At 57.2% G+C, this 26,212-nt stretch overlaps 10 protein-coding genes across 10 annotated transcripts; 5 read left to right on the plus strand and 5 right to left on the minus strand.

Moving 5' to 3' along the window:
* Positions 1 to 846: 846 nt before the first annotated feature.
* Positions 847 to 3,560, plus strand: P884DRAFT_274531 (uncharacterized protein; the record flags this gene model as incomplete). Its single annotated transcript, XM_069442733.1, has 5 exons — positions 847 to 1,235; positions 1,304 to 2,603; positions 2,664 to 2,728; positions 2,792 to 2,924; positions 3,030 to 3,560. The coding sequence occupies 5 exons, from the start codon at positions 847 to 849 to the stop codon at positions 3,558 to 3,560; spliced, it is 2,418 nt and encodes an 805-aa protein (XP_069302281.1).
* Positions 3,561 to 5,026: 1,466 nt separating this feature from the next.
* P884DRAFT_274532 (uncharacterized protein) lies at positions 5,027 to 5,321 on the minus strand (the record flags this gene model as incomplete). The annotated part of the gene is made up of 2 exons (XM_069442734.1): positions 5,027 to 5,242; positions 5,301 to 5,321. The coding sequence occupies 2 exons, from the start codon at positions 5,319 to 5,321 to the stop codon at positions 5,027 to 5,029; spliced, it is 237 nt and encodes a 78-aa protein (XP_069302282.1).
* A 915-nt stretch (positions 5,322 to 6,236) lies between these two features.
* Positions 6,237 to 7,242, plus strand: P884DRAFT_282208 (S-adenosyl-L-methionine-dependent methyltransferase). The gene is made up of 2 exons (XM_069443584.1): positions 6,237 to 6,820; positions 6,953 to 7,242. The coding sequence occupies exons 1-2, from the start codon at positions 6,283 to 6,285 to the stop codon at positions 7,165 to 7,167; spliced, it is 753 nt and encodes a 250-aa protein (XP_069302283.1). The 5' UTR covers positions 6,237 to 6,282; the 3' UTR covers positions 7,168 to 7,242.
* Positions 7,243 to 8,387: 1,145 nt separating this feature from the next.
* Positions 8,388 to 10,293, minus strand: P884DRAFT_266475 (pyridoxal phosphate-dependent transferase; the record flags this gene model as incomplete). Its single annotated transcript, XM_069442030.1, has 3 exons — positions 8,388 to 9,449; positions 9,611 to 10,032; positions 10,098 to 10,293. 3 exons carry the CDS (start codon positions 10,291 to 10,293, stop codon positions 8,388 to 8,390), a joined length of 1,680 nt encoding a protein of 559 aa, XP_069302284.1.
* Positions 10,294 to 11,044: 751 nt separating this feature from the next.
* On the plus strand, positions 11,045 to 12,806 carry P884DRAFT_215984 (Indoleamine 2,3-dioxygenase). Its single transcript, XM_069439292.1, has 3 exons — positions 11,045 to 11,410; positions 11,510 to 12,221; positions 12,288 to 12,806. Exons 1-3 carry the CDS (start codon positions 11,078 to 11,080, stop codon positions 12,761 to 12,763), a joined length of 1,521 nt encoding a protein of 506 aa, XP_069302285.1. The 5' UTR covers positions 11,045 to 11,077; the 3' UTR covers positions 12,764 to 12,806.
* A 577-nt stretch (positions 12,807 to 13,383) lies between these two features.
* Positions 13,384 to 13,793, minus strand: P884DRAFT_266477 (uncharacterized protein; the record flags this gene model as incomplete). Its single annotated transcript, XM_069442031.1, has 2 exons — positions 13,384 to 13,649; positions 13,745 to 13,793. The coding sequence occupies 2 exons, from the start codon at positions 13,791 to 13,793 to the stop codon at positions 13,384 to 13,386; spliced, it is 315 nt and encodes a 104-aa protein (XP_069302286.1).
* Positions 13,794 to 16,577: 2,784 nt separating this feature from the next.
* P884DRAFT_296347 (HPP family-domain-containing protein) lies at positions 16,578 to 17,614 on the plus strand (the record flags this gene model as incomplete). Its single annotated transcript, XM_069444404.1, has 2 exons — positions 16,578 to 16,859; positions 16,946 to 17,614. 2 exons carry the CDS (start codon positions 16,578 to 16,580, stop codon positions 17,612 to 17,614), a joined length of 951 nt encoding a protein of 316 aa, XP_069302287.1.
* A 988-nt stretch (positions 17,615 to 18,602) lies between these two features.
* On the minus strand, positions 18,603 to 19,910 carry P884DRAFT_296348 (uncharacterized protein; the record flags this gene model as incomplete). The annotated part of the gene is made up of 2 exons (XM_069444405.1): positions 18,603 to 19,027; positions 19,853 to 19,910. 2 exons carry the CDS (start codon positions 19,908 to 19,910, stop codon positions 18,603 to 18,605), a joined length of 483 nt encoding a protein of 160 aa, XP_069302288.1.
* A 385-nt stretch (positions 19,911 to 20,295) lies between these two features.
* On the minus strand, positions 20,296 to 22,922 carry P884DRAFT_266480 (uncharacterized protein; the record flags this gene model as incomplete). Its single annotated transcript, XM_069442032.1, has 4 exons — positions 20,296 to 21,816; positions 21,934 to 22,461; positions 22,566 to 22,593; positions 22,654 to 22,922. 4 exons carry the CDS (start codon positions 22,920 to 22,922, stop codon positions 20,296 to 20,298), a joined length of 2,346 nt encoding a protein of 781 aa, XP_069302289.1.
* A 635-nt stretch (positions 22,923 to 23,557) lies between these two features.
* On the plus strand, positions 23,558 to 26,042 carry P884DRAFT_282214 (major facilitator superfamily domain-containing protein). The gene is made up of 4 exons (XM_069443585.1): positions 23,558 to 23,967; positions 24,091 to 24,351; positions 24,487 to 24,822; positions 24,976 to 26,042. Exons 1-4 carry the CDS (start codon positions 23,740 to 23,742, stop codon positions 25,870 to 25,872), a joined length of 1,722 nt encoding a protein of 573 aa, XP_069302290.1. The 5' UTR covers positions 23,558 to 23,739; the 3' UTR covers positions 25,873 to 26,042.
* The last annotated feature ends 170 nt before the right edge of the window (positions 26,043 to 26,212 follow it).

Genomic DNA, 26,212 nt, shown 5'->3' on the forward strand with positions numbered 1-26,212 from the left:
AATGCGGTTGAGATGCCTCTAATTAATTAATAATGCGCACACCTTGAATCGTGTCTGTGAGAAAGATATTATACGCACTTTGCCGGATGGAATCACCACGACTGACTCATTACTGACCATACTTTACAGGTCCTGAGGTGACTCTTGATGTCAAGATAACCAACTGCAGATGATGGATCAAATCCTATCAGACACTCATTGTTGTTCACTCATATCCAGACCGAGAACACACCAATAGGCGGTGTCGCTGGTAGTGGCCGCCCAGAGCACCCACCAGGAGACCGGGGCTTAGTTCTTGACAGCCCAATCAGGCTCGGCGCCCAGAAGGATTGTCGCGATTTTTAGCCCTTCAGTGGTGGCTTGACACGATTCGCCCCGGCCGACCTAACCATCACGAGCCAAGGCCGCCCCTCCCGACCCTTTCTTGTCGAGACACGTCGCCGGGCAGCCCGGTTCTGGCTGACACGAGCCCACAATGCTCTCTTTTGGTGCCAGCGAGCCTCGCAGAGCAACGCACAGGATGCCTCCTCGCCCTTCACCTCTGTCCAATGGCCAACTCCACGTTGGTGGCTTCTTTTGTGGCCTGGTTTTTTTCATTCTATTTTTTTTCTCGTGTCAGCAGGGGTATGGTTGGACGCGCTACGACCGCGACTCCCGAGGCGCCATGAGAATACAAACCACTATTACCTCGTTCCTCGGACATTTTGCTGTTGATTTCTTGAAATAAACATCATGTCGCTTCCATAATAATCTTGGTTCTGTTCTTTCTGCTTGTTTGCGCTCTCTTTGTACGAGTATTATTAATTAGCGAGTTCTCAGGGTCTCATCGTGGCCTCACCCATCAAAATGACAACACACGATACCTCGTCGGCGGGTTTCCGCATGGCCGACTTCTCGTCGTTTCTGTCATACCTCAGCGATGCTGTCACGGCAGCATGGCCCGACAGATTTGCAACGCGGTACAGGAAAGTTAAGGTCCTGCTTATGAGCTGGGATAGGGATGACCTCGGCGTGGAACCCGAAGCCAGGAAGCTCGAGGCCGTCTTTAGGGGTCTTTATCATTACGACACCGAGTACTGGAAGATCCCGTCGAGGCGATCGGCCGTGGAGCTGTCGCGGAAAGTCGCCGATCTCGTGGACGAGCACGGCCAAGAGGGCAACCTGCTAATCCTGTACTATGCCGGCCACGCTCGGCCGAGCGAACAGCCGGGAGGGAGTCCCGTGTGGGCGGCCAAGTAAGTAATCATCATCTATCTCCCTTGTCCGCACTATCCAGTCCTCAACACGACTGACCCAGAACCAGCCGGGGTCGAGACTCACCCACGATGCAATCGTCGATGCTGCATTCGTTCCTCGGAGAGGTCGACTGCGACGTCCTGCTGCTCCTTGACTGTTTCCACCAAGTCCAGGAGAGCAAAGACGCGTTCGTCGGGCAAGGTGTAGTCGAGACCTTGGCGGCAGCAGGCGGTCCTGAGCCGGCACCGACCGAAGCGAACGACCACGACTCGTTCACAGCATCTCTGGTCCAGGAGCTTGCGCATGCCGCGCACACTGCCGACTGGCTCTCGGTCGTAGAGCTCCACAGGAGGATCCTCAACCGGATGCACGCCTGGACCGCGACCCTCTCGTTCAGAGACGAAGCGTACTCGCTCGTCCAGCTCGACCGCCGCACCGGGCAGCCCATGTCTGAACAGCCGCGCCGACGAACCCCGGTGCACTCGTTTCTGTCGAGGAAGCCCAAGACTATCGTGCTCACGCCCCTTCCGCACCAAGTCCAGGAGCAATCGGATCAGTCTCTGCTCCTGCTAAACCCTCCCACCCCTCAGTCACAGACGACTCCGACGATGGGCCCTGCCATCTTGGTAACCTGTCGGCTCCGGGATCGGCGCGTCGACACGGAGAAGTGGAGGCAGTGGCTGCTCGGCGCGCCGGAAGAAGCCAAGGGCATCCAGATCTCTGCCCTCTTCCCCGGCTTTGGCGCGGTCCTGATCCTCGAGCTGCCCCTAGCTGTCTGGGATCTCCTGCCTCCGTCCCCCGCCATCTCGTTCATCGCCTACACCACGGGCAGCAACCACATCTCCGAGTTCCGCCGAGCTCTGCTGGGCTCGGACGCCGACGACGACTCTTCCGACACGGCCGAGTACGAGTCAGATGGCGATGATGGGTTCGGCCCTGGGAAACACCACAAGAAGACCGGCCGCAGAAGAATGCGGTCTGGTCGGGAGGCAGACGAGACAACAGCACAGTACCGTTCCTCGCTGTGGCCCGACTTCTTCGAGAACGATCGGGCCTCGGACGACTCCGCCGAGCACACGCCGTACTGCCTCGCCCTGGCCGAGATGCAGGGAGACGAAAAGACGAGCAAAGCCGCGAGGGTCATCCGGGCTTTCGTGCAAGAAGCGGACGAGCCGTCCAGCCGGTACATTTCCGACGAGATCCAGGAGTTCTGCGCCCCAGCAAGCTTCGAGGCCCTGTCCTGCGATCCCGAGGGTGACCCGGACCTCGTCGCCATCCTCGACGAGCCCCGGCCGGACGGCACGCATCCTGGGGCGCATGGCATGAAGTTCCTCACGCGCGGCCAGCTCTACGAGGCTCTAGTATCTGTAAGTCCCCCCCCCCCCAGCACCCCAGCGGGTTGTCGTCGTTGCTGAAGAGGAGACCAGATGGCTGTGCCCCAACTGATCGACACGGAGTCGAAAGACGGCAACTCCTCCGAGAAACGGGTTATGTGAGTCCCCTGTGATTATCTACCTCTCACCATGTCCATTCAGTTGTGATCTGACACCCTCAGTTACACCACTAATCTGGATCCCGCCACTACGCTGGCCCTTGCCGCGGCCGCTCCGGAGCGGCACGCTCTGCCGCTGAGGGACTTTGTCTACAAGCATCTGAGCTTTCAGTCGGACATGGAAGTGAGGCTCCACGTACGTCTTCTCCTCCTCTGTTTATCATCTTCCGTTTTCTTCTCTTTCCTCTACTACCGTTGTTGTCCTTTGTTGCCGGCAGCACATATCCTGACGCCTGCACAGTCCTCCGGGGTTCGGGGCTTTTCGCTCTCCTTCCACCTGCCGTTCTTCGCATGGAGACAGGACGGCCAGCCCTCCACCGATCGTCGCCGCGGCGGCGGGCACAACGGGCCGCTTCGGGGCTCGAGGAACATTAGCTTCCTGAACAAGTCTGGAGAACGGATCCAGACTTGCATCCACGAGGCTCAACTCTCGTGCCTGATTGTCGGTGTTGACAACCGCCACTGGACCGCGTACGGCGTCTTCGACACGTACCACGACGGAGGCGAGAGCCGGCACGACGTCCGGTCGTATCAGACCACGCAGGGAGGAGCGGCCATGGATCCGCTGACTTGCGGCCGCCACATGGCCGACAGCTCGGTCGCGGACGCCAGAGAGTATTTCCTTCGAGCCATGGAGTCTTGCGTGCGCGAGGTCAAGGAAGAGTGGGAGAACACGGGCAGACAGGTCATGAGAGCGCTGAAGCATCAGGTGAGTCCGGGGACGGGATTCCCTCGCGATGCATGTGACCGCACGAATCGCGCGCAGAAGTAGGATCTGTCTGACCTTGAATCACTGCAGCCCATAAACGACGGCTCCCGCAAGGCCCAGCGGTTTGCGGACCAAGCGACTCGAGTCGTGGAGCAGCTGAGCCACGAACTAGCCGCGACCCTCTCGACATGGCAGCGGTTCAAGGAGACGGACCTGGCCGACTACTTCGACCTCGACGACGACGCCACGGCCTCGGCGATCCGTAACATCGACGCCGACGTCCGCGACCTCGCCGCCCTGCAGTCCGCCCTGCAACACCAAGCAGACACCCTCAAAGTTGTCGCATACCAGGTCAGTAATTATCTCCCTACTACTCACCTCCCCAACTCCGATACCAACTCGATCACGTAACCTGCCCCGTCACGAACACAGCAACTGACAAACCCCCCACGCCGGGTGCTCCTCATTAAATAATTAACAGGCTTCGACCCTGACCGCCCACCACGCAACACAAACCTCCAACGCGCTCCTGACCGTCGCCGTCTGCTTCCTGCCCTTCACCCTGACCGCCCTCCTGCTGCACCACCACCACCACTACCCGGCGCTTCACCTCCCACCGGCGGCGGTGAGCGGCTCCGGCGCGGACCAGCAGCACGCCGCCGCCCCCGCCGCCGCCGTCTTCGCTACTCCCGCCCTCTCGCCGTTCCCCCCGTCCGCGCGGTACCTCCTCGCATCCGCCGCCGTCGCCTGCGCCGCCGCGGGGGTGTTCCTCGTCGTGGCCCACGGGGCCGCCGCGGGCGACAGGCTGGGCGGGCTGGTGCGCGGGATGCGGGACGCGGTGCCGGGGGGGGAGAAGAAGCGCGGCGCTGCTTGGCGGGCCGGGTCCCCGACCCCGATCTCGCAGCGGATGGGGTGGGGATGGGGATGGGGATGGGGATGGGGATGGGGTGGCTCGTCGTCGCCGTGGTCTTCGCCGTGGCAGTGGGCCGAGGCCGGCGTGGTTGGGAACCGGAAGGGGAGGAGCTACAAGCACCTGCCTGGGGAGGCGGCTGAGTCGGAGGAGGATGATGCCATTGGCAGAGGCAGGGGTTTGCCGTTTTGAGGGTTGATGCCGAAGGTAGAGAGTAAGAATGAGGAGAAGGGGGGGGGCGAACCTCGGTGGAGCAATGTCACACTCCTTTGGGGAGGTTTCCTTTGTCAGGCATCGTTATTACTTTCTGTTATTATGCTTCATTGGTTTTTTTTCTTTCTCGCATGGTATAGCGGGTACGGTCATTCTTGGGTGCAATAATACAACGTACGGACATATTTGGGTCATTAATATTCACATCGATTTGATCACATCGATTTGATTACAGGCATCTTACAGTGTCTGTCTACTCCCTACGTTGCTGTCACCTGTTACCCCGTGGATATCACAAGATCGAAGGTGGAGTAGGCCATCACTGCACGCCTTCAACACCTAATTACTTCGGCTTCTCAGAGCTTTGCCCCCACCACCAGATTCAATTTCACCGCCTTCCTGCCAGCTAGGCATTTTCGTTGCTGATGTACGACACCAAGATGACCTTTGCCGCGTTGTTGACACCACATCTGGGCCGACTGAACCGTGTAAGCGCCATGGAGTAGCACAGGTCAAGGCTGGACTCGCCGCGGGCTCCGGAGTCCGAGTTGGGAAGAGTCACCCTCAGTTGATGCCGCCGAGCATCGGGGTAGTGCCGTTGTGGGGATCTTGCGGCTGGCGTCTGAGACGGAGAAGCTAACTCTGCTGGGCACACTCAACACTGCCAAGACTGTTGTTACCCTAGACAAGTTCACGAGCATTAGGGATACTAACCTCGACTCGTGGCCTTGGGAAACTAGGTATTTGGAGAGAATACGCCACGAGGGAGAACGAAAATGGAAAGCAGAGAATGTAAGCCAATGTTGATTTCTGCTGGGTGTCTTCCGAGAACTATTAATTATTGGGCCTTCCTAGATTGATGTACGTGGGGGTAACGGATGTATGTATGAACTTAGATCAGGTAATAGGTACAGTACAGCACATATTACCTACCTGGGTATACTAATGGCGGCAATATTTGAAGGGACTAAAAGTTCCCTGGATCATGTGGTATGATCGGTAGTAAGTAAGCCTTGTTCATTCCGGAGAACGAGCGGCAGCCGAAGAAGCCCCTGCACATATTAATAATTGCTTCGTAAATTAATATGTAAGTTCTGAATCCGGGAATGGAGAATTCCTCTCAGATCTGCCACCGCCTTCCTCTTCAGACTCCTCCTCCCATGCCACATCGTGAACCTCGACTCTCAGGCCCCGTTCTCAATTCTGGCACCTGATTGCGTCTTAGAAAACCTGGAAATCTATGCTCTGTTACGGCCGGGCTCACCGTCCTTTGCCCCTCCAGGCTCTAATGTCGTTGCAACATTTCTTCTTTTTTTTTTGTTTTCCAATTCCGGCCTATGGCTCACACTGCGAAATCAATGGAAAGGCGCATTGCGGGGAACGGAAAATCCCAGGAAGCTCCAGGGACCGAGCACATACCAAGACGCGGACCTACTTTTGCCCGCCACTCGATGACTCAAAGTGTTTGAGTGTGACTCGGCGAGCGCCCCCTTGATGGGAGCAGAAATGATAATTTATTAATAAGGTATATAACTAATCGACTTGTGACACCTCGTTTCTTCTGAAAAGGGGCGCCGATAAACCTTTTCAAGCCTGTCCAGCTCCAGTACCGCAGCATTTGAAAGCCATTCTCTAATTATTAATTAAGCTCCTTTCCCGAACATGGCTCCCGCAGCCGCCACCCTGGCCCTCTCGGCCAAGCCACATGTGCACGCCCTCCTCAAGCGCCTGCACGCGGCCTCGGAGGCCCAGGAGAAGTCCCTCTCCCAGTCGTGGTTCTGGTTCAAGCGCCTCCTCACCTCCCGACTCTTCACCTGGAAATGGGACACCTCCGCCGACGACCACATGCGCGACAAGTTCGTCGCCCTCGAGGAGGACAAGTGCCACTTCATGTACCTGCTCCTTCGCGGCTCGGGCGCCCTGAACGTCGTCGAGGCCGGCACCAGCTTCGGCGTGTCGACCATCTACCTCGCCCTGGCAGTGGGCCAGAACCTGGCCGACCAGAAGGCCCGGGGCAGGGACGTGAGCGGCAGGGTCATTGCCACGGAGAAGGAGCCGACCAAGGCCGCCCGCGCCAGGGAGCACTGGGCCGAGGCCGGAGACGAGGTGGCCGGCGTCATTGAGCTCCGCGAGGGCGACCTCCTCGAGACTCTCAAGAGGGACGACATGCCCGAGCAGGTCGACTTTCTCCTTCTCGACAGTAATTACGTTCCCCATCTCTCTCTACTTGTCTTAATTCCTTAATTCCTTGATTCCTTGTGTCCTTTTCTTTTTTGTCCTTTCAGCCCTCGGAGGAATGAGGAAGAACAAAACTAACGGAATGACAATACAGTCTGGACCCCGATGGCGCTTCCCACCCTCAAGATCGTCCAGCCGAGACTCAAGAAGGGCGCTATCGTCCTTGCCGACAACACAACCATGGCACGGACGTGGTACAAGGAGTACCTTGACTACATTCATGACCCCGCAAACGGTTTCAAGACCACCGAGATTCCATACTCCGGCGGACTGCAAATGTCAGTTTACCTGCCCGGTGAGGTCAACTAGGCGACAGCCGTTTCCGCGCATGATTAATATTAGGTAATTACTTTTCATAATTACTTATACCTCGTTTTCGTATGCACCTAAGCATGCTGTTACAACGAACAGCTCCATCGGGTAATCATGTGAAGAGCAAATCATCAACCTACGCAATTAAGTCAAGGGCAGACCAAGACAGTTCTCGAAATAGGCCGATCACATGCCTTGTAAGCTGGCCAGAAGATGATTCGATTGAATCGGACTATGGCAGATTGTAAATGTGCGAGTGCGTAGGTACAAGGCAGCGGAAGTGTCATGATTCAGATCATTCACCCCCAACATTAATTAATACACGTGGATCTCGTGCAAGTTAGTGTGCTCTCGACATTGATTATAATATCGTCTCAGTCAGCAACCCAACATATCAGTTCACGTTTTGACAGCAGCAGCTACAAAGCATTTGTCAGGTTGTATCCTGCTGGTTGGCTGCTGGGATCTTAGACAAAAGACGACGCCTCGGAAGGGTTCATTCCTCAGGTCCTACATCGGTGGCAAGTACGAGCCCAGTTTCGCCCCCGTCTTATCCCGCGTGAGCCCGGTGGACGAGTGCGTGCTGGCCGGTGTCACCACAGCGTGGTGAAGTCAGCGCGGCGAAACGGATGTAATTACTGGGCCTCGAATCGGACAACCACCCCTGATTGAGGACCAAGTGTACTGCATGATGGGGACTCTTCAGTGTCAACATGCCCTTGGTCTATTATCGCGAGGAAAGCAAGGCCTTCATCCGTCTCCCCTGACCCATATTGGCCTGAAGATAGATGACCGCTCCGATCCGCCGACAGCTAGAGTTAGGGGGCTCAACGGTGAGCGACCCGTCTAATACCCCCATCTCTGGTGCTGCCTCCTTGCTGACGGTAACGATGATGTGGATGACCGCTCGGGACCCAAAACGCACTTCGCCACCCAGATGCCTCTTATCCAAAACGCTCGGCGCTCGGCAGAGTATCGACCGTGCACTGATAATAATGCACCGCAGGTGTAGTAACTTGATCACAATCTGGTGTACCATGACAAGTCATGGAGAGGAGCGCGGCGAACATTGCTCTTACAAGTTATGAAGAGTACACCGGTCAACTCAAGAAGCTTGCAGGCCGGAAAGCAAGACGGGAGAAGACGGGAACAGAGAGCTTAATTAGGGTTCGGTTGACGCTCTCGCGGTCAAGACCTTTCTTACTACCCTCGCCTTCTCATTTGGTTTGGGTATTCTCCATGATTGCTCGCGCCAGCGCCTTCTCCAGCTCCCGTACAAATATCCAGACGTCTTCAAACCGGCAGTACATGGGCACCGGCGCGACGCGCATCACGTCCGGCTTCCGCACATCCACCACCACGCCGGCCTCGGCCAGCCTGCCGCTCACCCGCTCCAGCAACCCGGGCCTCAGCAGCAAACTCAGCTGCGACCCCCTCTCGCGCGGGTCTGCGGGCGTGAGGATCCGGAACGGCGGCTCACCCGCCTCATTCCCTCTCCCCGTCACTCCACCCCGGTCCAGCAAGTCGAGCAGCAAGCGCTCCAGGTACCCCGTCAGCACGACCGCCTTGTCCCTCAGCGCCCGCATGCCCGCGCGCTCGAACAGGCCCAGCGCAGCCCCGACGCATGCCAGGTCCGCCGCGCTCGGGTTCGACACCTGCCACCCGTGTGCGCCCTCCGCGGGGCGGAACTCCTTAGCCATGTCGAACCGCGTCGCCTTGGCTGCGCCGTACCACCCGCACAGGCGGGGGACGTAGCGCGGCCCCGACGGTCGGTCACCATGATCATTCTTATTCTTATCATTATTATTATTGGCACTATTATCAGAGCAGCCGGCGGTGTCGGTGTCGTGATCATCCGCGCCGCCTTCGCCGTCGTCTTCTTCCTGACGAAGCCGGTGATGGCGCTGGTGGACGAACGCGCCGGCGATGGCGCCCGGCCCGGCGTTGAGGTACTTGTAGGTGCACCACACGGCAAAGTCGACGCCCCAGTCGTGCAGGGCCAGCTCGACGTTGCCCACGGCGTGGGCCAGGTCCCAGCCCACGGCGGGGATCCCGCGCGCGCGCGCGTGCGCCGTGATGCGCGCCACGTCCAGCAGCTGGCCCGTGTAGTACTGGATCCCCGGGAGCAGGAGCAGCGCCGTGCCGTCGGCGTGCTCGTCGATCACCGAGAGGATGTGCGCCGTCGACATGTACTGCGTCTCCGGGTCGTCTGGGTGGATCTCCACCAGCGAGGTAGACGGGTTCAAGCCGTGCCATTCTAGCTGCGAGGTGATGGCGTACTGCGCACGAGTGTTTGTTAATGAGTAATTAGATGATGTTCCATGAGAAGAGGAGGAATGTGAGATATCGGATCAGAGCGAGAAGGGGAGAAGGGGGGGGGAGAGGAAAAAGGGGGGGGAGAGGAGAAAGGGGGGGGAGGAGAAAAGGGGGGGGGACCTACGTAGTCGCTAGGGAAGGGCTTCCATTCGACAATGATCTTGTGCCGCTTCTCTGTCGGCCGGTAGAAGCTGGCCATCATCAGGTGCAGATTCACGGTCAAGGTGTTCATGTAGATGACCTCGCTTGGTGACGCCGCGCCGACGAGGTCCACCGACTTTCGCGCACAGTCCGCGGCCATGTCCTGCCAGGCGGTCAGGGGAGAGTTGTCGAGCGAGGTAAAGTGGCCGTTGACCCCTATAGACGCCCATGTCTCCAACTGCGCGTCCAGGTGCGTCCGGATGGACTTGGGCTGTGCGCCGAGGGAGTTCCCGACAAAGTAGATGGCTGGCACTCCATCCTCGGCGTTGCTGCTGCCGTTTTTACTGCCGTTCTGCTCCGTACCCTTCCCTTCCCCGTCGAGCGTTCCAACTCGCTCATGCTCTCCTGGGCGCGGCAACGTTAGTATTTATTAATTACGTCTATCGAAAGCAAGGGGCTCGCATAATTACCGGGCAAGGTGCCCGTCAGGGCTTTTTTCCGCAAGGAACCCTTGGTTGGAATGATGAATCTGTCTCGAAGATAACTGAGCTTATCTTGGGCATCCAACTGTCTCGCATACTCCCTTGAATCAAAGTTGCTGGGAAACTCGGGCTTCTTCTGCCCGGCCCGGAAAGCATCGATCAGGGATTGGTATTCGGCGTCCATGGTGCGAAGGACCACATAGAGAACAAACCAAGGTATTGGGAGATATCGGTCTCAAATTCAACACCCAACATTGCGCACATTAACAACTTATAAGCTGTCTATCGTTTGTTTACTCCCCCCGAGTCCCCGATTCCCGTCTTGCTCCGAGCCGGCTCCGGGTGGGCCACGGTTAATACCGGGACCCACTTCTCCAGCATCTTGCCGATTTTCCGTTCCGTCTTCCGCCTTCCGCACCTCCGTTCCGGGAGGGGCCATCCTACTCTAGGCCCACTTCATCTCGGTTACTCACCTGCAAACAGGCAAGTCTGTGTCCTCCTGATGCCCCCTTCGTTTGACTCCAATCTCCAGCGGATCAAGGTGATCGATGGAGCGGATAGTCGTTTGTCCCTCGGTTTCCGTCATGGATGGCGTGATATCGAAATTCTGCTGGGGAACAGGCGTTGTTTGTCACGGCGTTTGTGATGCATATGACATCAAGAATGGCAGTTGACCGGCATCATCACTTCCCGGAAATCAGCGGAAGTAATCCGTATTGGGATCAATGCGGAACTAACGGAAAGAATAATTAGTAGTCGGGCGGCGTTATCTACTTACACAACCTGAACTTAATTACAGCGTCCTCCTTGGTTGAGCACATGGATAATGCGTCTTCGTCTTGTCCGCATTGCTTCTTCAGGTCTTCTCGACTCCTTCTTCTCTCGGCATCGCATACCCGAGGTAAACAACTAATAATACCTTACTATTCGTTCTGCGTTCTGCTTTTCTTCAATCACCCGAAGCCTTCATGTCTCCCTCGGAAACGCTCACCTTTAATAGCCGGGGAGCCAGCACAGAAGTGCTGCCGATGCCACTGAACGAGTATGCAGTCACGTCAAACGGCTTTCTACCAGAGGAGCCGCCCCTCGGGAAACTTCCAAACCCCTACTACGGCCCCTGGGAGTCGCTGGTCGAGTGTCTCCCAGACGCATTGGCAAGCAGGACGCTGCGAGACCAGGTCCACCAGCTCCCCATCCTTTCGACAGACCGCCTCACCACAGAACCCGAATGGCGCCGAGCCTGCGTCATCCTAGGCTTCCTCGCGCACGCCTATATCTGGGGCGGCGACACTGCCGCTGAGGTACGGTTCTCATCCCCGCTTCTCATCTTGTTACGACTAATTAATTACTCTTCCCGAGTCTTTCACCCTGCCTGCTCTAACACTGCCCCTCGTTATCAGACCCTACCGCCCCAGATAACTCTGCCCTTCCTCGCCGTCACGACCCACCTCGGCACTCCTCCCGTGGCGACCTTCGCCTCTCTTAGCCTCTGGAACTTTGAGGTCGCCTCCACCAGCACCAACACCGCCAGCACCACCCCCAGCAACACAACCCCCCCAACTTCTGTTCCGGACCGCGACCCGGATCTAACGGACCCCGACGCGCTCCGCGCCCTGCACACCTTCACCGGCACGGCGGACGAGTCCTGGTTCTACACGGTCTCGGTCGCCATGGAGGCGGAGGGGGCGCGCCTGCTTCCCGTCCTCCTGCGCGCGATGCACGCCCTGTTCGCGGCCCGACGCCGAGACCAAGACGTTCCCCTCCCCGCCGCCGCCGCCGCCGTGGCGTCGCGGGCGCTGCGCGAGACGACGGCGTGCATCGGGCGGCTGGGCCGCCTGCTGGACCGCATGGACGAGCGGTGCCGGCCGGACGTCTTCTACCACCAGATCCGGCCGTTCCTGGCGGGGAGCAAGAACATGGCGGCCGCAGGCCTGCCGAGGGGCGTGTTCTACGCCGAATCGGCGGAGGGCGGAGGCGAGGCAGAGGGAAAGGCCAACGCCGGGAAGGGCGAGTGGCGGCAGCTGAGGGGGGGCAGCAACGGGCAGAGCTCGCTGGTGCAGTTCCTTGATATCGCGCTGGGGGTGGAACATCTCGCGATGGGCAGCAGCGGCAGTAGCGGCGGCGGCGGCGGCGGCGGCGGCGGCGGCAGTAATAGTAATTCGGACCCGGAGGAGGGAGGTGGAGGTCAGGGAGGGAAGCCAGCCGTCGGCTTCCACGAGGAAGTGAGGGGGTACATGCCGGAGCCGCATCGCAGGTTTCTCGAGGACGTGGCGGCCAGGTACCCCGGGGGCTTGAGGAAGGGAGTGGAAGAGTTGCTGGCGGCGGGCGGAGAGGAAAAGGGAGGACTCAGTCCGGAACTGGCAGAGGTGCGGGAGGCTTTTCGGACGGCGACGAGGGCGTTGGCCGAGTTCAGGAATAAGCATCTGCAGATGGTGACGCGGTACATCATCATCCCGTCGCGCCAGCAAAACACGAGACGGGAAGTCAACCTGGCAACGGCGTCGTCGAAGCTGCGGGCTTCCTCCTCCGCCGAGGCGAAGGAGAAAGCGCCGGCAGGCGGAGGAGAGCTGACGGGTACCGGAGGGACGGCGTTGATGCCATTTCTGAAACAGACCAGAGACGAGACCTTCCAGGCTGGGCGCCTAGAATACTGATGAGAATATAGGGAGAGTTGCTCCGCGGGTGGCCCATAGGTGCAAGGACCTTTGGGTACCTAGCGTAATTAATTATCTCCTGTATGACCTTGAGTAAGCTCGGAGTCAAGGGACTAGATAAGAGGACTAGGAGTATTAATATCTGTAGCCTGTTAATGAATGAATATTCATGCTGCAACTGTGGTCGCCGCTCCCGCCTCACCTATTCTGTCCTTTTTCCTGCTTCCTACAGCGCACACCTTCATCTGACCAACGACCAATCCGTCGCCCAACTTCAGACTTCAAACTCTAATTAACTCCTGGACGGTAGCCTCGTCGTTAACCATTGTCGGGGGGGAAATCAGGGACCAATAAGTCCAGGGTGGGCTGCTCAACCATTATTACGCCGTGCTCGTTGCAACAGCAAAAACGGAAGTGGCCAGCCTCTATGCCAATCGTGACGACTTAATAATTAATTAGAACTACTGGTTTTCCGGTAGTGGCATCGAGTTTTGTAGGGGCTTCACTTGCTTGGATATCACGAAGAGGACCGACAACTGTGGTGTGATGTGGCTCTTCGCCTGCGACGTATATCGTTGAAACAACGACCGCTATTGTCAATCTCTCGAGCCGGGGGAAAACTAGGTACCAGAAGGACCAGGGGAATGGCGGCTGAGGTAATGCCGGCCCGGTCCGAAAGTTTCCCGGGCACAGACTAGCGGTGTCGTCCCAGCCTCGGTCGCTGCGTTGACGTCAGCTTGTCCTGTAGCCAGGAGCGCCTCCACAATTCTGTTGTGGCCTCTCGCTGCATAACTGAGCGGGGTGGGACGGCCTATGTCTCGGCTGTTGATGTCCACTTGGCCGGTATTGATGAGCAGCTGCACGTGGTCCCGGCGCCCTCGTTTGACTGCGAGACACAGGAGGTTCTGGAGCATATCCAGATCCCTCGCATTAATATCGACTCTCCCTGTTCTCTGAGGAGAGCCTCCACGACTTCCTTACTTCCATGTTCTGCAGCGAGAATCGGCGGTCTCCGGACGAACTCGTTCATGGCCTCAACGTCGATCCCGGGGACCGCCAAGAGCACTTGAACGACATCAAGGTTCCCCCGCTCGGCAGCCGCGTGTAGCGGCGTTGCTCCTCAGCGGTCCGCCGTATTGATGTCGATTTGATTTGTCGCCAGAAGCATCCGCACCACGTCAGCATGCCCCTTGTTTGCTGCCAGATGGTGAGGAGTTTTGCCGTTCTCCCCCGTCCAGTCAACTTTCGCTCGTCCCGTGGCTAACAGCGCCTCCGACACCTATGTTTTCAACCATAGCTGCGTAGTGTAGTGGCGTGTATTTAAACTCACCCCCCCGGGCGAGTTAACGTCGACCCGGCTTGTCGCCAGGAAAGCTCGTACCACGGCCTCACAGCCACCCTCGGTCGCATAGCTGAGTGGTGTGGGTTGGGTGCTGTCCTGCGCATCTGGTTCCTCTTTTCCGACCTGCAACTCCATACGAGCGGTTTCAATTCCAAGTTTTGCGGCCAAGTGCAACCCGGTAAATCGAGCGGCCATTAGGCTCCCGGCAGGTATAATGAGCGCTTGTTCGTAGCTGTTAGAGGATTTGCGAGCATGCCAAGCCCGGGGACGAGGAGCATATAGGCACATAATTATATAGACAAAAGAAATGGTCTATGCGTTTAGCGAGCGTGCCTAATGCCTCAGAAGCTTATAGCACGCTTCTGACACTTGGGGCCATCCATCCCAGGAAAATGGATTCTTGCAAACAAATCTCAGTTAACTAACACTCCCGAGAAGGAAGAAAAAGAACAACAATCGAAACGACAACAGGAAATATTTCCCCCCCCCTGTAACCCGCTACGGATTCGGAGTGGAAAATTGAATCAGACAGAAACACATTCCTCTAACTGATTGGAGTGGGGTAATTAAGGTAGGGTAATTAGTCTTCTCTGTTGTAGCAATCGTGGTGGCCAGCTCCTGGGCCTAGGAATGGAAAGGCAGTGGCATTCCATCCCGGGATAATCAATGAAATACATTGAGCTGAAGAGCGGGTTGAAGAGACCATGTCAAGTAGGCGATGTGACTTAACTACCTTACCTACACTAGTTTGTTGTGAAAACACTGTTTTTCCCGCATATCGCCTTACGCCAAGTTCGTACCTGTATGTAATTACGTCGCACGGACTCGGGAGTCTACATTAATAGTCGATGCGCTAATCCGTAAGCCGCAGTGCGTCTGACTGCGCGCCGAACTGCGTCAGAACTGCCACCACTCTTTGCCGCAATGGGTTCGGTAATCTTTACGAGATTTCAGTTATATGATAGTTGTTCCCATGGGTGTCTTTACACTTCCAGCATTCTGTACGAATTCTTTTACACTCCGCTCCGCATAGTGTAATTATACAGTGATTGGCCGGCGGGTCAGATGGAGCCACTAGCATGCCGAGCATACGCCGTATTGCCGGATTCCCGACAAACCTGCGAGATGCGCCCTCTGGGACTTAAGCTTTCTTTAGCCATGACAAAAGCCCGTAAACTGACCCTGGCGGGGTGAGCTCATCCAGTAAGCAGATACGAATACTGCCCGGAAGAGACAGGCCTTAGAATTCTCGTCCTATGGAGCACCTTTGAATAATTTATTTGGACGGCTTGTTGGCGTCGAAACTTTCTTTTTGATTTCGGAACGGATGAAAGGCTTAAAGCAGCCACTCCACAGTTCCAGTGGCGTGCGTCAGATCGGGGCGCGAAAGTGGGCAGCTCTAGGCCCCAGATTAGCCGTGCCGGTTAGTGTATACTAACTAGGATGTAATCCGCACATTTGTGCCCAGCAGCGCCGACCTTCTGTAACAATGACAATTGGTGCTTCTTCTGTCCTGGCTCTGATAAGGGCAAGCCACTGTCAGATAGCAGGTGCCGATGGGTGCCATGTGGGTCTACCCCAGGAATTAGATCGAGATCTTGGCATGCTTCTTTCCACGTTACACTCCGCTAGACTGGAAGGGGCGTTGAAGACGTCTTTTAAGCTTCTTTGTTTCCAGAAACCGGGACAGCAAGGTCAAAAACCACCTGAGACAGGTCACCAGCAACTTCTCGGCTCGGCCGCCTCCGCGGAAATATCCTCGCTGCGAAAAGTCGGGCACCATGGAGCCGCGCGATCCGTTGCGCTTGAAATCGTTGGAGGCTCCGGGCGCTATACTACTTTGGGAATTTCTCTTAGCAAATCTGACGTAAATCCCGACGCCCCCGTTGGCTCGTTCATTCGAACAACTCCTGTCGCGCGTTTGCGTTTTTCTCGGCGTCGATGGCTCGACAACCCCGTCATACAACCGCGCCGCCGGATGGCGGCATCTACCCAGGCGCCTGGGGGTTTCAGTGGTTCTGTTCGGCTCCATAATGAGGGACGGGTACTAGCCTTCGCCACGAGGGTCCCGGGTTAAAAACGAGATGCCTGGCCAAAGCTCCGAATTTAAGGTTTGCCTGTCGGGGCCGCTTCCCTTCCTTGCGTTCAACTACCGTCATTGAGCAGCGAGGTGGATGGGTGGCCTGGGCCGACTACTCATCGGAACTGGCTCGGGTTCGGCATGCCGAACAGCTTCCCGGTTTCCCTTGCACCCGGTCTCCACCATTCCGGCATCACCACTACCTAGATTGAACGTATTAGGCCCTCTCCTCAGAACCGGAAACCCAAGGTCCTGAAATCGCAAACCCATCCTCTTTTCGAGTTCGTTGCCTTCTGCCTTTTTCATGGCATTATCATCGATTCGACGCCAGACGAGAGAGCATTTAACACACACATACAGGAGTAGACGACACGAGATAGACTGCCGCCACTATGATGCCGCCATCCCGTCTCCGCCGGGGGCCAACCCGTTGGCACTTCGACATTGACAAGTATCTCAACCCCTTGCTCCCGCCCTCCTGCCTGCCCTACCTGCCCGCCCCGGTCGCCCACTTCCTCGGGTACCGCACCCGCCCGCCACGGCCGCTGGGCAACCTGGCCATGATCTTCTGGGCCGTCGTCGGCGTCTTTGCCAGCCTAGCCATCATCGGCGCCGTGGACCAGGCGATACCGGCTTTTCAGGCCCGCGGCGCGCCCATCATCATCGGCAGTTATGTACGTCCTCCGTCCGCCCAAGATCTGTAGTCGATGGTGTCGAGACGACAATGCTGACCTTTGCTTCTTTTAACGCGCGTCTCCAGGGCGCCGCAGCAGTCCTCGATTTCTACGCCATCGAGTCCCCGCTGGCCCAACCCCGCAACGCCATCCTAGGCCAGATGGTCTCGGCTCTCACCGGCGTGGCCGTCTGCAAGCTGTTTGCCCTGTCGCCGCACTTCGAGGCCGTCCGCTGGCTGGGGGGTTCGCTGGCCTGCGCCTGCGCCACTGCCCTCATGGCCCTGACCGGCACCGTACACCCTCCAGCTGGCGCCACCGCCCTGATGGCAGTCCTGGACCCGAACGTAGCCGGCTTGGGCTGGTTCTTGTTCGTGCCCTTGATGCTCGGCTGCGCGCTGATGCTCGTGGTCGCCCTGCTTGTGAACAATATTCAGCGCCGGTTCCCGTACTACTGGTGGACTCCCGGGGAGACGGGCACGTTCTGGCACCGGCGGGAAGAACCGGGGGCGGAGAAGGAGAAGGAGGCCGAAGAGGAGAGGGAGGCGAGTCCGGAGCGGCAGAGGCGGCGTGGCGAGGAGTCGAGCGGGAGCAGCAGCTCCGGGGACCTGACCCAAACCGTGTCCCGGATCGTGACGGTCTTGAGCGGGAAGGAGGGGGAGATCGTCATTAAACGGGGGCGCGTGATGATCCCAGACGGGCTAGATCTTAGACAAGAGGAGATTTTGTCGTTAGAGACGCTAAGCGAGCGGCTGTGAGAGACGGGGCTCGGGATATCGATAGACATCGATATAATTAGAGGCTAAAATAATGACTAATTATGATGTTATGGCTCACGCTGCGGTCTGAGAATACCAAGTGTGCTCGCAGCTTCCGATACGGCCACCACAGCTCCGTCCAGCCTTGGATTCTGCACACTGCGGCCTTGGCCGTCGTCAGCCCAATTCCATCTCTTGTTTATTAATGCTGACTGGAGCTCTTAGGGAGAGTCAAATTGCTCCTGGGGCGGGGCGTTTCTCGTCCATCTCTAATTATTATGTCTTTTTTTCGGGTTTAATTGTGACTGTCCGATCCAACATCCGAACCACAAGATAACGAAGTATGACCGAGGAAAAACAATAAAAACGTATTAATTAAATCATCAGGTAATTACAGCAGCCCACTCCAGCGGCCCTTTTACATCCTAATCTAAGGGTCTTTGTTGCCACACGATCCGGCCGGGCAACGTAATTAATTAGTCCCGGCCCGCCGGGCTCTGCTTCCTCTCGACACCCACACTCAGCTCACGCACGACATACTTACACCTCGAACGGGTTGCCCTTGGGCCCCGTCGGCGCCAGCACCAGGGCTTATGCAAAGTAGCGTGGCTGTCACAACACCACAACCGGCCTGAACTCATGGAAAGGGTCTGAGCAACCCCCCACCGTTTATGACACTCCACGCTACCTACATTCCCAAAAGTATCATCCAGGTTTGTTTTTCTCGCAGCTGAGGTGCTTACTTCGAGAGAGTTTCATTTTTGCGGATAAGAGGTAGAAGGCAAAGAGATGAGAAAAATTCAACCACAGTGTCTCTCCCTGATGATTAATTATTAACATCTCTCCGAGGACTGAGCCTTGAGTCCCGAGAGAGTTAATTATCGGACAAGGGGCTCCTAGCAAAGATCTGAGGGTGACAAGCTCTCACAACATTCATGTTTGACAATCTGTAATATCCCGATCAGAGTAATATGGTGTTGAAGAAAGCCTAAACGTCAAACAGAAACAGGCTCGGGCGAACGGCCGAGAGGTCGAAACAATTTCGTCGAGGAATGGTGCATTTCTGGAAGGCCTCGACCTTGAACAGCCACCACCCCTCCTCCTCCTCCTTCTCCTCCTTCTCCTCTTCCTCCCGTGTAGGGAGCTCATGGATCATGCTCGTGGTAAGTCGAGACCAGTTCAAGATGGGCCAGATGTAGAGGCGCAACCCGGCGTTGTCGTCGTCGCCGTTATCTGGGGCTGCGCGCTGCTGCGCTCTCGTAATGCCGAAGGCGCGTTCCAGCCCCTCCCAGCTCCGCGACAGGTGGTGGGGTGTCAACGAAAAGATCGAGAGGGACCTGACGGAGGTCGATCTCCACTCCCGGCCGCGGGTCGGCCCCGAGCCAGTGGAAAGCGCCCGTGGGATGGCCCCGTCTATAGAGGGGGGAACGTCTGGGCGAAGTGGAAGTGCCAGTCTTTGACCGGGAATTCGCCCAAGCCCCTCGTGGGATGCCGAAGCGGAGGATGTAAGAGAAGGACTTTGCCGCGACTGGGTGGAGAATCCCGGGGGGTCACGGTTACGTGCTGCTGAAGTAAGAGGTCTACCCAATACTCTATGCTCAGCGTGAGGTGGGCAAGCCGATTGCCGGATGGTTATTAGATCACGGTGCCTTCCTAGGTAAGTGCCTTGCCTTGTAGTCAAGCAGATACTTCTTTTACAGGCAAGCCTGTAACAAAAGAGATCATCAAGATTTGGGATCTGAAAACCCAACGCACCCCTGATCCTTGCTGTCATGGGCCTTGATATCGTGTAACATGTCGGCAAGGATGTCTGCGAGGCTCGGGAAGCCACCGCGGACGAAACGGACGCCCTCGGGCTGTCGAGGCCGTACATAATAAGAGGACGTCGTAGTGTGAGTTCAGGTACAGTATCCGCTCCCCGTGCAGGCATTGTAAGGGGAGGCGGATGTGGTAAAAGCTGATGGCGGCGCGGCGCGCTTCCTGACTGGCCCAGAGGAGCGGGTTGAGAGATGCAGCGTAAGAGCGGCGGCCCTTAATGCTCAGTGTGTAATTAGCCCAGCCCTGGCCGCTGACAATTTTGTCCAGATGGTTGCGGCCCTTAATGCTCAGTGTGTAATTAGCCCAGCCCTGGCCGCTGACAATTTTGTCCAGATGGTTGCGGCCCTTGTAATAGCGAGAATGCGGCGCCTCGCTCGGGTAGCTTGTCTCATCTTCGTCGGCGGGAAGGCCAATCTCTACCTCCAATCATGCGGTGTTGTTGGAGGTACGACAGCCAGATCTGGAGGCGCAGTTCCATGGGGAGTCGGGGAAATGGAGCCCATGTGGCATGGAAGGGGGTTGGGCAGACCCATCGACTCGAATACACATCGTTGAAGAGCCTGGGTGTTGGGTTCTCATCGGCCGTGCCGTCATTCCGGGTTGTATTATCAGCCCTTGTTTCCTGCCCTCGCGCACATCAGATAATTATCTATATTCACACGTTGCGATCATCCTAGAAAATTTCCTCCTAGGTTTTTGACCTTGCCAAAAGGCCGTGGGAATGCTTATTAGCGACCTACCTACCCAAGGTAATTAACTCAGGAAGCTAAGGTATTTACTTAGGTACCTTCGCTAGAGGATCATCCACACAGAAATATGCATAATTAATATCTTGCATATACAGTTATTATTACATGGTTTTGTCAAAACCCGTGCTGCATCAACGGGCCCCAGTCCATCGTGGGCCATAGCTCCTGGCACTCCACGTCCACGAGCCCTATCCCCCCATCCCCCAGCAGCACGTCCATGTACGCTCCCGTGAATCCGTACCCCGCGGCGCTGTCGCCAGTGGTATTCACTATCCCCGTGTCCGTATTGTTACACGAACCACCGGCACCATTGCCACCATCACCGCCAATACTATTATTACCACTACTACCACCACCGCTGGGCAACTCGGACCCCCCACCGCGTTCTTCGATACCCGCTCCCTCCTTCCCCAGCCTCTCCCTGAGACTGACCACGATCCGAGGGACAGCCTCCTCCACGTCCCGGCTGTGGCCCGCCGCCGCGAAGGCGGCGGCCACGGCGTCCCAGGCGCGCAGCACGACCCTCGCGAACAGCACAAACAACGGGTGGCCGTCCTCGCCGGAGCCGGGGGTTGCCCCGTTCCCCCCACCCTCGTTCCTCTCTCTCTCTCTCTTGCTTTGGTCCTTCTCCTCGCTGGGGAAGGAGAAGAAGTCGGCGGCGCGGCGGGCATCGTAGTTGTCGCTCATGGCCGCCCAGGCTGCAGACACCACATCCGCGTCATTGTCGTTGTTTCTCTCCTTGATGCCTGCTTCGCCTGCCTTGGCGGCGGCGGTGGTGGCAGCCAGGGATGGCAGGTACTGCGCCAGGTAGACGTAGGCGAGGAAGGGGAAGTGGGCATGCACGTACCAGAGGAAGCCCCTCGTCAGCGGCGACGCCAGCAACGCCGTATCGCACCGGAGCATAGTCACCGCGTAGCCGATGGCCGGGTCCGGCTCGTCTGGGTCTGGCTTGTCTGGAAGGTCAGAGCCCAGTTGCTGCTGCTGCTGCTGCTGCTGTTGTTGTTGTTGTTGTTGTTGTTGGTGGTGGTGGTGTTGTTGGTGTTGTTGGTGTTGTTGGTGCTGCCGTCGCCGCCGCCTGAAGCAGTGCTCAAGAAGCATGTTTTTGGCCAGCATCCCTCGTGCGGTCCACATGGTCATATAGTGAAGCGGGTGGGCCGGGTCGCAAAGGGACAAGGTTTTCTCGACGGTTTCCTGCAATTCACGGAGGTCATAGTGGCTGGTGCCGCCGCCGGCGAGCGTGGCCAGGAAGGGATCGGTAGGCTCGAGGTGGAAGCGACAGTGGCGGATGAAGTCGCTGATCTGGCTGCGTACACACACAAACAGCGCCTCTGTAGGCTTGTCGTGGACAGGTGGGGCTGTTCTGGAGCCGGAAAGGAGCTCGAAGTCGTTGAGGTTCGAGGGTGTCCGGCAGTCCCACGTCGGGGCCATGGTTGCAGCCCTGTAGTTGAAGGTCTCGCAGACTCGGCTGTTGAGGATGACAAGGGACCACCACAGCCGCCGGCGCATCTCGGCCTCGAGGATGGGGTACTTCTCGTTGCTGGACTCCTTGTCGTAATTCATCCGCTGGGCTATGTGAATGGCAACGGCAAGCATCGACGACACAGACCGGGGGTCTGTATCGGACTTGATGGACACCTACGCGACTGTTAGAACGTACGGCTCAAGAGACCGAAAAGAACATAATCAAGTGACGACAGTGTCCCCTCCAGAAAACAACAACAAAAAAACTGTCTGCTCGGGGATGCTAATTACCAAATACAGGAACAGCGCCACCAGGCAGTCGTGGTCGCACGACTGTAGGAGGTTGGCGCTCGATAGTGCTTGTCGGCAAGCAAATTGATAGCCCGTCAACAGGTTCCTCCTTGCCGACCCAAACAAGGTGCGGCACTGAACCTCGGAGAGGCTCATGATGGAGGTGCAGTAGATAGCGAAGAGCAACGCTTCCAGGGCCGCACTGATGTTTGCCAGATCGCCCATGGCGTCGATGATACGGGGCTGGAGACTCGGCGTGTGCGTGACTTTGAGTAAGGGGTTCACGTTGTCAAGATAGACCTGCCAGAGACGGAAGATGGTGGCCTGGTCTGGGTGCAAACTCGTCAGGGGGGATGTGCTGGCTGGCGAGCCGAGCAGGAGCGGGCTGCTGCTTTCCATGCCGCTCCTGTACGCGCGATCGAATGCAGCCTTGATGACCTTCTCCATGTCCTCATTGTCGTATATGAAACCACCACCAGGCTCATCAGCCTCAGAACCAGTGTCACTGTCATCCTCGGTGTCGGCGTCCTGAATACTAATTACATCAGCCGCACATTGAACTCCTGGATGAACTAATTAATTAAAGAATGCAGTGATTGATTAGCAACACCAACCCAGCTCGGGCCACATACCGTTCGACGTAGCGCATGCCAGAGATTCCTGATTCAAAGGCAAATTAGTCGCGAGATGTGCAAACAACGGATGCGGTGGTGTAATTACCTCGTTCTTGGTTTGACCCTCTTCCCCTGGCCGGATGGGGCCAAATCATCGATCCTCGGAGGTTCGGACGTGCGGCCGTCGCGGGAAGATGGAGGACGCTCGGAGGGCATATCAACAGGGGCGTGTGGAGGATGCAAGGGGCGAAATGGAACATGATGTTGGCGGAGCAATGCCTCGTACTGGCGGATGCGCTCGAGCAGTTCCCGCTCGGGAAACCTGCGGCGGCGTTGACGCGGGATGAGGGCGGCAGGGACGCACTGAGCCCCCATGCGGGAGCATTGGGAGCAAGGGAACTTGCGATCGCACTTCACTTTGCGCTGTTGGCAGAGCTGGCAAGCCAACACCCGCTGGGGTTTGGCCGCCCCGCTGCTCGGATCTGATTCTCTTGGGTTGCCCATCCGAAAGCGTCGCGATTTGATGTTTTCTGCTTCGGGTTCCGGATCGACGAAAGAGGTAACAACTGTTGGTGAATGATGGGGGTGGAGATTCGTAATACCCGATGACTTCGCGCCAGCTCAACTCGGGCCCGAGAGATGAGAGGAGAAATTGCACTGTAATCCGTAGGCAGCGGAACTTCCTGGTATGAAGAAGCAAAAGAAAGCTAAGTGGGAAAAAAAAGATAAGATTAAAGAAGAGAGACGGAATTCAAGTGACGGGATCTGACAACATCAACGATTAGCGATTGTGGCGGAACTAATTACCGTGCGTATCGAGTGCTTCCCTTTCAAGCTCGGGGCTTAGCTTTTCCCGAGAGGTCCACCACTAGGCTCGGCCGTTAGTTAGAAGTCCCCGACAACTCAGACCGCAAGCATCAGAGTGCGCGCAACGGGAATATCAACCATGCAACAGTTCAACATGAAATTACGAGTGTTTTTTTCTAGATTATTTAAAGGCGGCATGGCTAATGCCACGACCACTCCGGCCAATTCACGACCAGCGCTCGCTCGTCGTGACCCCTTTAATAATATTAATTATTATCATCGCCGTCAGTCGTTTGACCGACCATATTTTCATTTGTTTCTCAAGCAACTTCCATCCCCTTGATTGCTGCTCAAGGGCTGGAGGACGGCCTCTATCGCATTCGAAATGGCCCTCAACCACCCAAGGTCCACCCCGGACAGCAGCGCCACGAAATCGGAAGAGTCGTCGCAGACAGGACCTGTCGATGAGCCAACCAACGCGCCCATGAATGGATCTACCAGCAAAGGAGGAGACAGCCCAGAAAACATAAACATGGCAACCAAAGCTCTCCTGATATTGTCGGTGTTTCTGAGCATGTTCCTGGTTGCTCTGGACCGGACCATCATATCAACAGTACGTGCAAACCACTTCATCACTTCGCTGCCCTTCACTTCCTTACCCTCCCGTTACCTCTTAACAGAGGTTCCGAGTAACAGAGGTTCCGAGCGATGCTGACCCGTCCTGTTCCCGTACCAGGCCATCCCCGCGATAACCGATGACTTCAACTCGCTCAACGATGTCGGCTGGTACGGAAGCGCCTACTTGCTTTCCTCGTGCGCCTTCCAGCTCCTGTTCGGCAAGATCTACACCCTCTTCTCCGTCAAACCCGTCTTCGTCGTCAGCACCCTGCTCTTCGAGATCGGCTCTGTCCTCTGCGGCGCGGCTCCCAGCTCCATCGTCTTCATTGTCGGGCGAGCCGTCTGTGGTGTCGGTGCTGCTGGGCTCTTTGCCGGAACCGTACGTCCAACACTCTCCCCCGCCTCCCCCTCCACCCTTTTCTCTCTCCACTCCCATCCTTCTTCTCGCCGCTGAGGGTCACTCTTATCGGCATGGCTGACCAGATAATCAACCAAAATGGCTCCGTTTTCTCAGGTCGTTTGCATCATCTACATCGTGCCGCTCCATCAGCGGCCCAAGGTTCAGGGCATGTTCGGCGCCATCTTCGGCATCGCCTCCATTGTCGGGCCCCTGCTGGGGGGCGCCTTCACGTCCAACGTGACCTGGCGTTGGTGTTTCTACATCAACCTGCCCATCGGGGGGGTATCCATGGCCGTCATCGCCCTGTTCTTCCGGGTCCCCCAGCGCGAGTCGGACCAGCTGTCCCTGGCCGAGAAGATCCTGCGGCTCGACATCGCCGGGACCGCCGTGCTCGTCCCGGGCGTTGTGTGTCTGCTCCTCGCGCTTCAGTGGGGTGGTCCCACCTATCCTGTGAGTTCAGACTGCCTTGGCCCCCTTACTTTTCCTTTCCTTTCTCCTTTTCCCTCCCTCTCTCCGGTTCCTTCTCAGGTGCCCTTGTTATGTCTCATACGGACAGTATCCTGTAAGTACCTATGCTAAACAAAGAGTCTTTCCCCTTCGCAGTGGAACGACAGCCGCATCATTGCCCTCCTCGTCCTTGCCGGGATCCTGTTAGCGGCCTACGTAGCTGTGCAGGCAATCTTCACCGCGACCTCGACGATCCCCGGGCGCATCATCCGGCAGCGCAGCATCGCGTCGGGGCTGTGGGCGACCGTGTGCATCAACTCGGCCAGCTTCATCTTTGTCTACTTCCTGCCCGTCTGGTTCCAGGCCGTCCGCGGCGTCTCCCCCGTCGACTCGGGCATCCGCCTGCTGCCCGTCATGCTCGCCACCGTCGTCGGCTCCATCCTCGGCGGCTTCCTCAACGCCCGCGTCGGTTACTACGCGCCCCTCGCCATCGTCGGCACCTGCGTCATGGCCGTCGGCGCCGGCCTGCTCACCACCCTGCGAGTCGACACGGGGCCCGGCGGCTGGATCGGCTACCAGCTTCTGTTCGGCCTCGGCATGGGCGGCTGCTTCCAGGCCCCGAACCTCGCCGTGCAGGCGGCCCTGCCGCAGGCAGACGTCCCCGTGGGCCTGGCCCTCATGACATTTGGCTCCTCCATCGCCTCCGCCGTCTTCGTCTCCGTCGGCCAGAACGTGCTGACCAACCAACTCGTCCGCCGTCTCTCCGGCCTTCCCGGTTTCGACGTCGGCCTGGTCATCTCCGGAGGCGCTACCGCCCTGCTCGATGCTCTGCCTGCCCGCTCCCGCGGGCCGGCCCTCGTGGCTTACAACGAGGCACTGAGGGAGGTGTTCCGCGTCGGGTTGATCCTTGCCTGTTTGACCATTTTTGGAACGGCCACGATGGAGTGGCTGAGCGTCAAGAAACCGCAGCCGGAGAAACCAGTCCCCGGGCTCGGTGGTAGTAGAGCTGGGCAGGAGAAAGAAGAGATGAAAGCCGGAAATATGAAGAAGTAGAAGCGAGTTGCCTAAGGATTCCCCAACCTGACACGAATAGGAGGAGCACGCGAAGTACCTATGCAGGAGAGATTTAGGTTCGGAGAAGCTTGTTGAAACCATCCCGGCTCAGACGCCGACTGTAGAATAATTTAAACATCTAATTTTTCAATCAGCATTGTGGAGTTTGGTAGGATTATTAATTAGAATAGAATTGATGCTATGTAAATCATGACAGGAACATATTCAATATCAATAGCAGGTCATATATTTGGACGTTACGTACCTGACTTTTGAAGATCGTTTTCCTGGAGCTGAACGTCTCGGAGTTTATAATTATGGCCATCCCCCGAATAACCCC

The sequence above is a fragment of the Thermothelomyces heterothallicus genome (assembly GCF_042370625.1).
Source record: "Thermothelomyces heterothallicus CBS 202.75 unplaced genomic scaffold P884_scaffold_1, whole genome shotgun sequence".
Taxonomy (NCBI): domain Eukaryota; kingdom Fungi; phylum Ascomycota; class Sordariomycetes; order Sordariales; family Chaetomiaceae; genus Thermothelomyces; species Thermothelomyces heterothallicus.